The sequence below is a fragment of the Acanthisitta chloris genome, unplaced genomic scaffold, assembly GCF_000695815.1.
Source record: "Acanthisitta chloris isolate BGI_N310 unplaced genomic scaffold, ASM69581v1 scaffold3476, whole genome shotgun sequence".
NCBI classification, from domain to species: domain Eukaryota; kingdom Metazoa; phylum Chordata; class Aves; order Passeriformes; family Acanthisittidae; genus Acanthisitta; species Acanthisitta chloris.
This window is the reverse complement of record NW_008676384.1, coordinates 232,786-247,361: the sequence shown is the minus strand read 5'-3', so window position 1 is coordinate 247,361 and position 14,576 is coordinate 232,786. Positions and strand designations below refer to the sequence as shown.

The 14,576-nt window shown below is 35.4% G+C and overlaps 1 protein-coding gene across 1 annotated transcript in view; it reads left to right on the top strand.

Moving 5' to 3' along the window:
- Positions 1–14,576, top strand: part of LOC103803548 (low-density lipoprotein receptor-related protein 1B-like) — a gene marked incomplete at its 5' end in the record, with an annotated part of 112,688 nt that overhangs the window by 44,114 nt on the left and 53,998 nt on the right. The window contains 9 exons of the mRNA XM_009076113.1: positions 339–468; positions 1,469–1,575; positions 2,364–2,496; positions 6,118–6,240; positions 6,781–6,903; positions 7,162–7,299; positions 7,797–7,931; positions 8,925–9,044; positions 11,184–11,425. Coding sequence (XP_009074361.1) covers positions 339–468; positions 1,469–1,575; positions 2,364–2,496; positions 6,118–6,240; positions 6,781–6,903; positions 7,162–7,299; positions 7,797–7,931; positions 8,925–9,044; positions 11,184–11,425 — 1,251 coding nt within the window. The remainder of the gene's footprint in view (positions 1–338; positions 469–1,468; positions 1,576–2,363; positions 2,497–6,117; positions 6,241–6,780; positions 6,904–7,161; positions 7,300–7,796; positions 7,932–8,924; positions 9,045–11,183; positions 11,426–14,576) is intronic.

The following is a 14,576-nucleotide window of genomic DNA, read 5'->3' as shown; positions in this document are numbered from 1 at the left end:
AGGGAAAAACCTCTTTCTAGACACTGCAGTGTTTTGGTTTGTGGGTTTGTTTGCTGTGTAGCAGAAGTTCACTGGATAATACTTTGCTGGTTGTCTGTAATTTCTTTTCCCTTCTCCTTTCCTGCCAGTACTAAACCTCAAATGCTTCCCAGCTACTTGAAGGGGTGTAAACCACTTTTCATGAATCATATTCTCAAATATATTTCATTTCATAAGCCATGACTGTATTTTGTAGTGTGGAGAAGTGTATAGGCTGTAACATCTGTGACCAGCTGGATATTTACCAATGTTTATATTAAACTCTTGATCTTGGATATTCATTGTTTCTTTTGTACCAGAGGTATTGTGAAACAGGCTGCTCGAGGGATCAGTTCCAGTGCTCCAATGGTCAGTGCATATCAGCAAAATGGAAATGTGATGGTCATGAGGACTGCAAACTGGGGGATGACGAGAAAAACTGTGAACCAGGTATTGTTTTCACTAATGCTGAGAGATAAATGAAGCAAGGAATAAATCAGAATGCAAGAAGAAAATAAATAGGCAAATCAATTCCCAGGCACTAGAAGTAGCAAGAAGTGCAAAGAAATCTGAAGTACTTCAGTTTTTGAGCATCTTTTTGTCTTCCTTCTTATGTTTTGAACTTACCTAGAGCTATGCAATACGAAGCTTGTTGGGGAATGCTATTTCATTTAATTATATTGACTTGTAATTTGATAATATATCCTCAAGATAAAAATTCTGCTCTGAAAGCATCAGTAAATCTTGGTGTGTTACTAAGTGTGTCTGGGAGGTTTTTTTGCTTTGGGGTCTTCATGCAAACTTTACTAGTCCTTATGCAAAGGTTTTCTCTACCAAATGGTTTTAGTTGTTATTATTTTATTTTCTTTTTACTGTCTTGGAGAACACAGTTTCTTTTTTTCAGGAATTTTCCTAAATTATTTGTAAGCTTCATCTAGATGGGTGCAACTGATAGAAGCCTTATGACAAATCTCCCCTGATTTATGAGACTAGAATATCCACCTGTGTACTAAATAAAATTGATATTTGTCTTAATTGTAATAATGTGTACCTTCTAAATTCATGGTTTCTTATAAATTTTGCTTATTTAATCATAAATTGGCTAAATTTGACTCAACTCTAAGCCCGTTTTAAAGAATCTAATTTTTAACTAGACTCATGCTATGAATGTATGTTTGTGTGTAATTACTTGTGTTACCAAATACAAGGAAAACACAAAATGAAATTTCTAAATGGCAAAACACAAATATCCTTTCACTCTCATTATACAGTTTGCTCAGGATGCAACAATTTTGTCAAATCATTGTATTTCACGAAGGTTTGGAAAAGCTCTGGTCAGCTACAGACACAAGTTTGCTCACTGTGTTAACCAGATGAACAGGTGAATTTGTAAAGCAACTTGTTTATAAATTGTCTTTTTCTTAATGCCAAAATATGTGTTTGTAACCAGCATCTCCAACCTGCTCTTCAAGCGAGTACGTGTGTGCCAGTGGAGGCTGCATCTCAGCAGCCTTGAAATGTAACGGAGACTACGACTGTGCCGATGGATCTGATGAGGTAGCTGACAAATTTCTCTTGGTCTTTCTTTTTTTCTGATGTGATATTTTCATGGTTTTAGGCCTTAAAGTAATTAAAAGGGCGAATGATGTTTTCTTGCATCCATTGAACACTGTCAAATATCTTTGCCCCATGATTTTGCGCCGTGTTATGTTTGTTTTGTTGCCACTTCATGGAGTAGATGAATTTGTTTTCCCTATGTCAAAACCTGTGCGTGGTTCTGGGGGAGTTTTCATCAGGGACTGTTCTGTACTGGCAGAGTGGACAAGTTTGTGACAAATTCATCTCCCTCTGACTTCTGGTTTCATCTAATACAATCCCAGCAGGCAATTCAACCTCCGTGGGCTTTCATGCCATGCTCTTCCTACATCTTGCACTGTTGATATCTCTTTTAAAAATTGCCACCTTTGTGAACAACTTCAAGGCCAAAAAAAAACCCAAACAAAAATAGTTGTTATTTCTCAGAAACACAAAGTTGCCAGTTAGAATATGAAGCATGCATGAACCAAATGCTGCACAGTGCAGGTGAAGTCAGGTTTGAGAGTATGAACCAGTTTGCACTGACTGATCTCATGTCCAGGGTCATTTTTTGTAAGGCAGTTGTCTGCAGAAAGTTAAACATAACCATTGATTCCACTACTAATACTAAGCAACACAAAGAATATCCAAACACGTAAAATGTGTGACTGCAATTTAACTTGGACTCTAGTAAGAATTTTGTTAGGTTTGCCTGAAGTGTGTTGCTGTTGTTACTCATTAATCTGTAGTTCATGTCTGTATTCACACAGATGGATTGTGTAACAGAATGTAAAGAAGATCAGTTTCGATGCAAAAATAAGGCCTACTGTATCCCTGTCAGATGGCTTTGTGATGGGATCCACGACTGTGTGGATGGCAGTGATGAAGAAAACTGTGACCAAGGCAAGAGACACTTTTCTTTAACAGGCTTAGTTTATTGGGCTGTTTGTTAACACACATTGTAAGTCAGTGCTACCCTGGCCACCTCTCATCTGAGTGATGAAAGGAAACCTCTGTGACCTCTTTTGACAATGAGAGTAAAGCAGCTTCACAAGTGATTTGCAGGAAGAGCTTAGATTGATTATAACTCACATTTTATTCCTTCTTTATGTTTTCTTCCCCAGTGATCAAAAGGTTGTGTTGTTACTGGAAGTATATTTTTTCTCATCAGGGAAATTGGTAATAAATCCAGTTAATTTACAGTTTTATAGGCAACAATAAATTGCAGTCATGCAATATAATGAAGAGTTGCTAAATAAATACTCTTAAGACCTAAGTTTTCTATTTATTTCATAGAATCACACAATGATTTGGATTGGTACAGAACTTAAAGTTCATCTAATTTCAACCCCCCTGTCATGTGCAAGGACACTTTCCACCAGATTGCTCACAGCCCCATCCAACCTGGCCTGGAACACTTGCAGGGATGGGGCAGCTACAGCTTCTCTGGGCAACCTGTGCCAGTACTTCACCTTCCTTTTTGTGTTTGCATTTGTCCAGGAGCTCCTTGTTCAGCCACACAGTCCTCCTGGCATTTTTGCCTGGCTTTCTCTTTGTTGGGGTGCAGCACTCCTGAGCTTGGAGGAGGTGTTCCTTGAATATCAACCAATTTTCCTGGGCTCCTCTAAGGGTTCTACCAAGCAGATTCCTGAAGAGGCTAATGTATGCTGAAATCCAGGGCAGTGAGCTTGCTGTGTACCCTTCTCACTGCCCTAAGGATCTTGAATTCCCCCAGTTCATGGTCTCTGCAGCCCAGGCTGCTCTTGAGCTTCACATCTTCCACCAGTCCCTCGTTGGTGAGATCAAAGTCCTGCACAGCACCTTTGCTCATTGGGTCCTCTATCACTCGGAGGAGAAAGTAGTTATGTTTGAGGAGATGACATACTGCTACTGATCAGAACCCATAAAACCACATTTTGAGTTCTTACTCTCCGTGCGGAGCAGAACTCTGAACAGAAGTTGATCACTTGAAGCTGAACGCTGTGCTCAGACTTTGATGCTTGTGATTAAGCTTCCAAATATGTTTTAGAGAAGCACATCTGTTCATGTAATTCTCATAGTTGTTGCTGATTTATTTTTTTTTAGCTGAACCTTGTTTCAGCTGCCAGGCAGCAGCAGTGTAACTCTGCACAATACTTGGTACTTACAATGCTGCACTTAATAAGTACAGTAATGCAATAATTGTGACAAACACAGAAAGTCTGACTCAAAGAATTTTTGTTCAAAAGCAAATTTTTACTCAGCACTTTGTCAGCTTGTTTTTTCCAGATTTTTTCTTTCCTTTTCTTTAAATTGAGTAGTTCTCTGTGTTAGTCACTAGATGTGTGTAAATCCAAAAGCATAATGAAGCACACTAATAAGTGCTGATAATCAGATATGAAGCAAACAGAGTAAAATATCCTTCCCTTATTTTGTTCGAAGTCTATTAAGCAACACTTATACTAGGAAAAAAGAAAAAAATATCTCTTATGGAGAGGATTAATTTTGAAAGAGAGACCAGAAAATTCAAAAAATGGGAAGAATATTCCAGATATGTTTAGATGCAAGAAGACAGGTAACAAAGTTTTAAAAAACTTCTAGTCCATCTTAAAACTGCTTTTAAAGTATCTTGACTGTATCTCTTTAAAAACCAATGAAGTGCAAATAAATAGCAGCATGCTTATTTTATCTGAAGCCCACATTATTCTTTGGGTAGTGTAATGGAGCTTCTGTACACTGCAAATTGCTTATAATGCAATAAGAAGCCTTTTGCCTAGTTGGTTATTGCTATAATACTTTGTATTTATGTCACAATTATGATTCTGTTGCAGAAATCTATTTTATAAAGGAATTATGACAGGCAGAGCAATCACATGAAACAGATGCCAGTTTATCTCACTGATAACTAATTTTTTTCAGCTTTGGAAATGCAGCAAACACAAATGGAGTTTTATTCTACAGCATTCTAAAATAATATCCATATTTATCTGTAGCCCACTGTGCATATTTATAAAAATAACTCTCTTCAATCTTATTATACTACTAGAATGATGGCTATATTGTGATTACACACACAATTATTTATATTCATGTCTTTCATCATGAAGAGTACTTGAATTTTATATATTTTCCTTGGGCAATAGTACAGGAGATTTCTGTTAATGTTCATAAGTTATATTGGCAAGGGGAGTGAATTATATTTGGTAACATAGTGTGAGAGTTCCCAACATCCTCTTACACCTTGGGTATTTCACAGAAATTAATTTTCTGGAAAAGAACAATTCTGAACCTTTATAGCAAAAGAAAGCCTTCTGTTGATTTTAATGGGGTGTGAACAGGGCACTGAATGAATAAGTAAAAAACCACTAGAGCCTGATTTAACTATTAGAGTGGGTGTAATGCACTGAGATAAGCCACACTGAGAGTTTTGGTGTTATCATATAAAATTTCATTGTTTCCTCCTCTGCAGGTACACAGCTATATTTATTTTATACTGTACTCCTCTAAGGAAACTGAGAATCTAGTTACCATAAAAATGTGTTATGTAGGAAATTAATTGCAAGAAGTTTGCATAACTTTGTTGATTTGTAGTGATAAAATTTAGTCATAATTGTGAAACAAATTCTTTGTTGTTACTACACATATGAAAACTGAATCCAACTTGAATCAATTTTTAAAGCTTTGGCACTTCAGCTTAAAGCAGTTTTTCTCACCCTCTGTTCCATTCTGTTAGAAGAGTCAGAGTTTAGTCAGTACTGAAGTTACATGGAAGAATTTATTCTTGCTGCTTTCTGTGTTCAGTAAATACCCTAATGAGAAATTTCAGAAGCTAGAAGAAGGAAGATATTGCTAGAGGTCACCTAGTCTTATCTGCCCTGTGCCTACATGGCTAGATCTTTCCTAATTTACAGCATTTATAGATGGATATTACAAGCCTGGCCAAGCCTATTGCTTGTCAGCAAAAGAAAAAGCTGCTGTTTCATGGCTAATAGACTGCACTGACTGTGACTCCAATGTGTGGCTCAGAGAGTGGGAGTAGGAATAAGTGGAGGATCAGACATTGATGTGAAACAAGCCTGGACTGAAAAGGCCTTTCACGGTTTGACCGTATTTCTGTCTTCTGGTTGCAACTGTTCTCTGATAGCAGAAATTACTGATGTACCCAGCCAGGCCATTGCTGAGAGGCAGCATCACCAAAAGAGCCTACAGACAGGTAGTTTAAACATCTCCTGGCTAAATGCAAGGGGAGCATGTCTAGTTGGTGAGTTGTCAGTGTCTTTGATAACTGCCCTTTTTAGTAAGGCCAAATCAGTAATTCCTACCTAACAGTCAGGAAAAGAAAAGGAAAGAAGTGTTTGGGCAAGGAAAAGATTTTGAAATCAGTATTTCTCTCTGCCTCTCCCAGCCTTTCATTTAGTTATGCTCCATGTGTCATTCTCTGCAAATAGTATATCATAAGTGGTAGGACTGGTTTTATAAAAAATTGACATTCTTCTCTTTCTGTTTTCCTGCATTTTTTTCCCTGTCTTCTTTTCGTCTTCTCAGGGGGAAATATATGTAGAGCTGATGAATTTTTGTGCAACAATTCTCTCTGCAAGCTACATTTTTGGGTTTGTGATGGTGAGGATGACTGTGGAGATAACTCTGATGAAGTTGCTGAAATGTGTGGTATGATATTTTTCAGTGCTTTTTGTGTAATAAAGCAAGAAATGACCTGTAAAATACATAAATATATAAGGACGCATGTATGCATGTCTGAGTTTTGTTGATTTTGCTTTTAGAGCTTGAAATGTGGGGTATGGTTTTCTGTAGTTATTGTTTTTCATGTAATTTCAGATATGATATTTGTGAGAAATGAGTCTTTTCTGTAGGAAATCAACTGAGGGATAAAAGTTACTTCTGTGGTGAAATATTGATCATCATTACACTTCCTACTTCTTTGGTTCTAATTCTTCCATATTTACTGATTCCCAAAAAGAGGTAGAAATTACCCTTATCACACAAAGTAATTTTATTCCCTAAATGAAAGAATTACACTGTCAACACTGTTGAAGTGTTCTTCCATTAGGTATCAGAAGTTCAAATCAAGCACCATTCATAAGTCAAGTACAATTGTGTTCCTGTGCCTGCTTATTGCTTTGATAAGGAGACATTAAAGAAGGTTTAATACTAGCTGGGTAATAGCTGATTCTTCTCTTTAATATACAGTAAAGTTTCCATGCCCTCCAACAAGGCCCTACAGATGTAGAAACAACAGGGTTTGTCTGCGACCTGAGCAGATTTGCAATGAGGTTGATGACTGTGGTGATAACTCGGATGAAGATCACTGTGGTAGGTGATATTACCTTTCAAGGCATTCAGATCAGAGAAAACAACTTGAAGGCAAACTTTGTTACAGAGATCTGCTTGTCCTTCAGTAAAGCTTAACTGGAGGTTAGTAGATCAGAATTTGAAATTGAAAGAAATAAAGCTTGAAGTAATTTCCAGTTGCTTAATGCTTCGTGGTCATTCCCATTTGTATGTGTCTAAAGTAATCTAAGAATCTCAAATACTGATTTTTTTCTCTCTTATTAATTTGTAATTATATAGATAAAATCACATATAAAGCAAGACCGTGTAAAAAAGATGAGTTTGCTTGTAATGATAAGAAATGTATTCCAATGGAGCTCCAGTGCGATTGGTTTGATGACTGTGGAGATGGTTCAGATGAGCAAGACTGCAAAATAAGTGAGTTTGGCTGACAAGATCTCTTTTTGTGATTGTAGCAGAAAGGAAGTAATTAACCAAGACATTCATCCATGTAAAACCTACTCAACAGCACAGAAGTTAGTTGAATGTAAAGTTATTTCTTTGAGTTAAAATGGGAGCTAATTCTCTACCCAAGAGCAAGGCAAATTTTGTAGCAATTCAAGTTGTAGTGGTTTTCAGAGTAGTTATAACTTCTTGACAAAATGTAACCATAAGTTGATTGTGTTGTGTTTCAAATTTGCAACAAGGAAAATTTTAGTTTTGGATTCTTGGTGTGGAATGTAGTGTCTCAGTTAAATGCTGTCAATTTATATGCATAGGTAGATAAACGCCGTAAGGTCATATATTTATTTAAAATTTACCTGATACTCTTTAAGCAGAAAGATGAATGTGTTATTGTTGTGATTTTTAGATTTAATTTTTAACAGTTTAAACAAATCTATCAGGGATTTTTCAGACATTTTGTTTCTGTTTAGGTGTTGCTGAATATACATGTGAAGATAATGTGAATCCTTGTGGAGATGATGCATACTGTAATCAAACAAAAACATCCCTTTTGTGTCAGTGTAAGCCTGGATTTCAGAGAAACAGGAGGAATAGGCAATGTGAAGGTACATATATTTTCCATCATTCCTTGCTGTAAAGTATTAAAAGTCACCTGTGTAATCAATTTTCTATGCTGGAGAAGGAGATACAGGTTTTACTTTGTGGAAAAGTATATGACATGTTTCATAGCTATGGGATTAATAAATCAAGAAGAAAATAAAAAGGATTTATAGGATGTAGATTCATGTGTTTTGCTTGGAGAATTTATCAGAGATTAACATTGGTTGTGAATGTCAGAAGGTTCAAATCAAGACAATTAAATGATTTGAGGGGTAAATGGGTGATTTAAGGTCTAGTAGATTATTTAACTGAGCAGTTGGGATCGGTGTTTCAGTTGGCATATGAGAATATTTTCAGATGCTTAAAATAATGAAGATGCATAAAATAAAACTGAAATGAAACAGAAAGTAAAATTCCTCAGAAAATGAAGTTATATATGATGCTATGCTGGTCAGCAAGAAGACATAGTTGTTATAATGAAATGGTTGATGGGAAAGATAAGATAAATCTGCTTTCCTAAAGAATGGGTTGTGAATTCCGTTTCTTACTGGTGAGCAGTAATTTACAGAAGTTCAGATCACTCCTGTGGGACTGTCAAAGTGTATTTATGCTTCGTAGTTTGGCTCTTAAGAAAAAAGTATAAAGAGGAATTTTTCTGGTAAAGGATAATCATGTAGTTTTGACTGTACCAGGGTTAGCTGTGTTGAACAAAATTGTAGCAGAGGTTTTCATTCTCAAAGTGGATTTCAGGTTCGAATGATAACAGGTTGATATACAAAGGATGGAGAAATAACATGAAAAATATCCTTTTTAGATGTGTTGATTGCAGTGGAAATAACATTAGTGATAATTGCTGAAAGTTTCCTTTTATGTTTGCAAGATATAAAAGTGATCATGAATTCCTTTGGTTCACCTGCATTGTTCCATGACTTTTTGAACTTGTTAAATTGTAGTGTAGTAAACTACAGGTATATAAATTACAATTCTTTTCTTCATAGATATCAATGAGTGTATGGTATTTGGTGCCTGTTCCCAGCACTGCAATAATATTAAAGGGTCATATAGATGTGCATGTGAGAAAAATTATAAGGAGAGGAATAACAGCTGCATCGCAAAAGGTAAGGCCATAAAAATCAAACTAGAGACAGCACTAAATCATTTGTTATGTACATGGTTGGTAACACTAATGTGTTGCATATGCAATTTATTTTTAGATAAATATTTCTTGAATTTGGCACAGAAATAATTGTCAGAATCGCTCAGATTGACTTTTCATGTCAGCAAAGAGTAAATTCTTATCACTTCCATGCAAATGAATTTACTTCATTTGAAAGTCCATTTCCAACTCCAGCTTTCTCTATTTACAGCAATATACACACAAATAAGATAAACAGAGATCATGCATTAGCAAGCACGTAAGCATTCTGGTGAAGCCTTAGAAGCTTGAGAAATAATCAACTCCTTCATAGAAACATGTTTTAGAATTTTAGGAACACATTAAGTAGAATTTAGAGTTAGCATGTTTTGCTTTGTCATTTTGAGAACTCTTACAGAATTCATTTAAGTGCAGTTTTTCTAAGTGTAATGACCTGGTTATATACTCCTCATGTAAACCTGCTGCCTAGAGCATGGTCCAGTGAAGGTAAAGAAACACATAGATATTATTCCTGTCATTCATAAGGCAGAGACACAAAATGGAGGTCATTAAGTCTGGGTAGTATGTCACTTTTAAATCAAGAAACAAGCAATAATAGAGTTGCCTGAGGAAAGCTAACAATCTTTATGGAACATGTGAACAACTGAAAGTATGATGACAACATCTCACCTCAGTTTAGTGAGAGTTTGGTATGACTTGCAGTCTTTAGTGCAGAATGAGTGTTGAAGTTACAAGGTGTGCCTCCTAATCCATCTCTGTGCACATGTTGTGCACAACTCAACAGTACCTGACCTGAGCCTTATGGCCAGTGGCTCATGTTGTGTCCATACTTCCTAAAACCAGGACAGACTGTACCATGGTCATTCCAGCTCTTCCTTCTTTGCAGCATCCCAGTTAGTAACATAGCTGCACCCATGCTGGGTAGTTAGATGGTGGCAGTCAGGTTTCTTAAACACATTGTCCATATTTTTTAAAGCAAATTTACCATGGGAAGATGATATTAATGACTCGTTAGTAATTAATATGTCATGGACTCTATCAGAGTTTAGCATTACTGGCTATTAATAAAGAAGTCAGATTATGGCATGGGAACAAACAACATTCCTAACTGAGGTTAATGGTTTCTACTTAGAGGAACACAGACCTAATTCTGAGGGCTTACAATTTAAAAATGTGGGAATCAATGTCCTACAGCTGAATTTTTCACAGGCTTCATTTCCATTGCAATACAGTTAATGTTTCCCTCTTCCCCTCATTGATACTTCTTTCATGAAACTCCTCTTTGTTCTTGCATTTATCAATAATGAGGGAGAAAATTATTTTTGACATGTCATAAGAAGGAAATGTGTTGGACAGATATTATTATAGGTCAATTCTCTATAGGTAAATGTGATATAAATTGAAAAATAATAAAAATGGAAATGCATTCTAATGTGTCCAGTAGATTTGAAACTTTCCCAAAACTTAATGAACAGATACTAGAGAGAATTTTCTTATCATACTTTACAACATCTAACTCAAGATGGTAACTGGGTATCCATTAATACCACCCATTCACAGGTATCCATGAATGCTCACTGCATTCAAGACACAACTGCACAGATTCTATTGCAGTTAATTTCAAAACTTCTCTGCCTTCACTAAGAAAGGATCATTCCATTTCTAATTTCCAATGAAGTGATTTGAAATAATGCTCATGGACAGCTTTGTGTTCTTTTATTATATATGTTTAGGACCTTCTAGACACAATGTGCATATAAAAATATGTAGTGATTCATATGGGCTAAACGCATGATTTCTCATATTTTTGTATAGAGCTTAAAAGTGTTCAAATTCTTATATTACATACTGCTTAAAATATTGTTTGAAGTGTCACATCGTGAGCTTGGAGAGAGCACTGAGGTAATGCTTATTGAAATCAGAGTATCAAGAGTTGCATTTATTGCCCAGAGTGTGTTTTTGCATTCTTCATCAATCAGAAAATAATTTTAACATAAGAAATTATATCAGATAAACACCAAAAAGCTGCTTGAGTGAAAACCACTGATTTTTGCATTAGTTGACATTTACCTTATTTTTGTTTCATTATAATAATCCCTAGGCTCTGAAGATCAAGTTCTCTATGTTGCTAATGACACTGACATCCTGGGTTTTGCATATCCATTCAACTACAGTGATGTTCATCAGCAAATATCACATATTGAACATAATTCAAGGATAACTGGGATGGATGCATATTTTCAAGGGGACATGATTGTTTGGAGTACTCAGTTTAATCCAGGAGGGATTTTCTACAGAAAACTTCACGACAGAGAGAGAAGGCAAAGTAACAGTGGCTTGATAGTAAGTGATCAAAATCAAAGATTAAATGACACAAATTCCCTTCAATTTATTTTCCCGTTCTGACTCTCTATAAAAACACGTGTTGATTTTGTAAATTAAAATGTCTCTCTGAGAATGATTTTATTTCAATGATGTGTGTGGCTACTAATGCCTTTCTGTTCAAGACTCTGACAGACTTGGTAAAGTCTCTAAGAGAGCACAATTGTAGAATTTGATTATACTGGTTATTTCTCTGCAGAAAAGCTTTTGAAAGTTTTAAAAGTTTTGATAACATCAAGATCTGTATTTTAAGAGAGAAGAAAGAGAATATAATAGATGTGTATAAGAAGAAAGGCATGAATTTCAAATCCTTGGAAAACAAACTGAGATAGGTCAAAGACAAGCCTGATTTTTATACTGACTGTATAAACAATAAGATTGGCACAGCTGTGACATACATTTAAAAATTAGAACAATTAGCATTTATTCCTTTATATGTTGAACTGCATAGGATCTTCTTTTGAATAAGCATAAATGTAAGTTTGCCCTTTACAACAGAAATATGGATTTTTCTAAGCTAGGGTAGTCTCAAGTGGTCTCTACTAGAAAATAAAATAAAAGCCAATTGACTCTCATTTTGGCTAATATATTTCTACAAAATTCCCTAGGAGGTAATAGTGTTGAGCTGAAGATAACAATGTATTTCTAAAAGGCTATAAATTTATATTAGATTTTGGTGGGTTTTTTCTCTTTATTTAATTTGATGGCAGAGTTTGTTGGTTTTTTTTCTTGTCCAGTAATATATCCACTCATAAACAATATCTATCCAGGTGTTTCATGTTTCTTTAAACACAGGAGAGGTAGCAGTGATTACCTTTCAACACCTGAATGCATTTATGTAATTAGCAGAAGAAACTGTAGTAGCAATACTAGTCTAATCTTTTGTCTTTAATTCATACACATCTGAAACCACTTCTAAGTACATTCCATCCAAAGACATTTCCTTTCCAAATGAATGACATTCCTGACCTTTGATACCAGCAGGGCAAAGAGGCTGAGGATGGACCCTGGAGATACCTTGTGTCTCTGGTGACGTGGGAAGAGTGGTTGAAACTCAACACTTCCACCTACCCAGTACAAGTGTCTAGATTTTGTTGATAGAAAGTGTATATAAGGTAGATGTGAAGTACTAAATAATTCCTAGCATTTCTAGCAGGTAGCTGTGTCATTTTGGTTTTTCTGGATACTTGTATGGAGGATGTGGAGTAATTCTACTGTGGTTTTTCCTCATTTAAATGTGGCATATGCCTGAGCCTAAGAAATCCTGATAGACAAATCTCTGTATTGAGTTCATTATTAGAAAATAATCAACTTGTCAAGTCTTAAAAAATTAACATATTGAGGGGGTGCTGTTATTTATTTTCTTTCTTTTGGGGGCTGTTATGCAGATGAATTCTGCAATGAGAAGAGTAGTCTGCTGACCCACAACCTCTGTAATGGATCTACATTTTCTTACAGGACTATAAAATTAAACATGAGCTTCCTTGAGACTTCTTCATAGCCCAGGGGTTGAAATTTTCACAGTTGATTTGTCATTGCTTCCCTGTTTAAGCTAATAGTCTTAGAATTAATATTTTTCTATTTTGAAATAGCTTTTGCTTTGTGTCTATCTGTTTCAATGTTAGGCAAAATTACTTTCCAGTCACTTCCTTTTCAATGTAAAGCTATTGAAAAAATGATATTTTTTTATTTATACACGATGTTCCCCTGTCTCTTCAGTGCAGGTAGGTCCTAGTGGCATCGTGTGATCCAGGTCATATAAAGCTTTTTTACAAATCCACATTTGGAAAATGCACAGGCTTTATGTGCATTTATCTTGGAGACTTCTATATTTGTAAAACATTTACTTCTCATTGTGCTAAATTATTCATTTTTTTCCTCAGCATTAGCTCATTAATACTCCAATATTACTGCCTTATATACAACTCATCAGTAGGTTAATTGGTTTTATAGTGTTGCTTTAATATAGTCACTTAAATTTGGTTTTAAAAAGGTTAAGAATTCCTTCATTTTAACCCAAGTTTTTTAATGGATAAGTTTTCAAAGATTGCCTTATAACTTTTCTATCTAGACTTTGATATGTAAATCAGGACAGTAAACTTGAACAAAGTCACCTGCATTTTCAGGTAATTACGTTAATGCAAAAATCCATCTCAGCTGAAATTGCTCCATGGAATTAGCATATCAAGAGCCTTCCTCAGAGAATAGCTTTAAGTATCTCTAGTGTTTTTCTGTGAAAAGGGGTTTAAGCTTGGTACAAATTGAAGCTTTAAAGGAAATAGTAAATATCAACTCTTCAGAGTTTATTGACAGATGCAGAAGAGGATTGCGTTGCAATCCAGTTCAGACAGTCTAAGTGATAACTGGTGCAGCTGTTTACTGGCAGAATCCTTGGAGAGAGATGTATGAGTTATCTGAGGTCAATACTCAACACAGTGTGACCTCCCACTTAAACTGAAGAGCAATTTTTCATGGAAAAGGACACAAATCTGAATATGAAAATAATTTTACCATATAATAGGAAGAAAAACATAAGTTGTGTAGTGTATTCAGTCAGTATATTAGCAGCTTGCTCCAGCCCCAGTGTTCCAAGAGTTTAGCAAGGACCCTTACCCACTCTTGTGATGTATCCACACACTTGCCTCAGGGCCCAGTGGAATGCAAACTATTTCTAGACTGTTTTCTCTAAATAACCTTAATTTATGCTTTTACCTTAGAGCTATAGCTCTTTATGGATGAAGATAGGTACTTAGGAGACCCTCTCTTTCTGGAACCAGCTGGTTGGGATTTTTAAATGATCCTACTTATGTTATAAAAATGATAGATTGGTGAACCACTGCACCTACTGGGATACTCTCCTGTTGAGGAAAATTTTGGTTTTGGCAAGTAAAAGTCTGAAAGTGTTCTCTTTTATTTTTACTGTTCTAATAACATTAATGTACCATTTTTAAGGAAGATACTTTAAGCAAAAATAAAACATTTACTTTATTGCACAGCAATTCCATACCAAAAAGATCTGTAATGTAGATAAGATAAAATATTGCTTCATATATGTTTTTGATATAAATTACATTTGTCATTTAGTTTTCTTATTAAGCATTGTTTCTGCTGC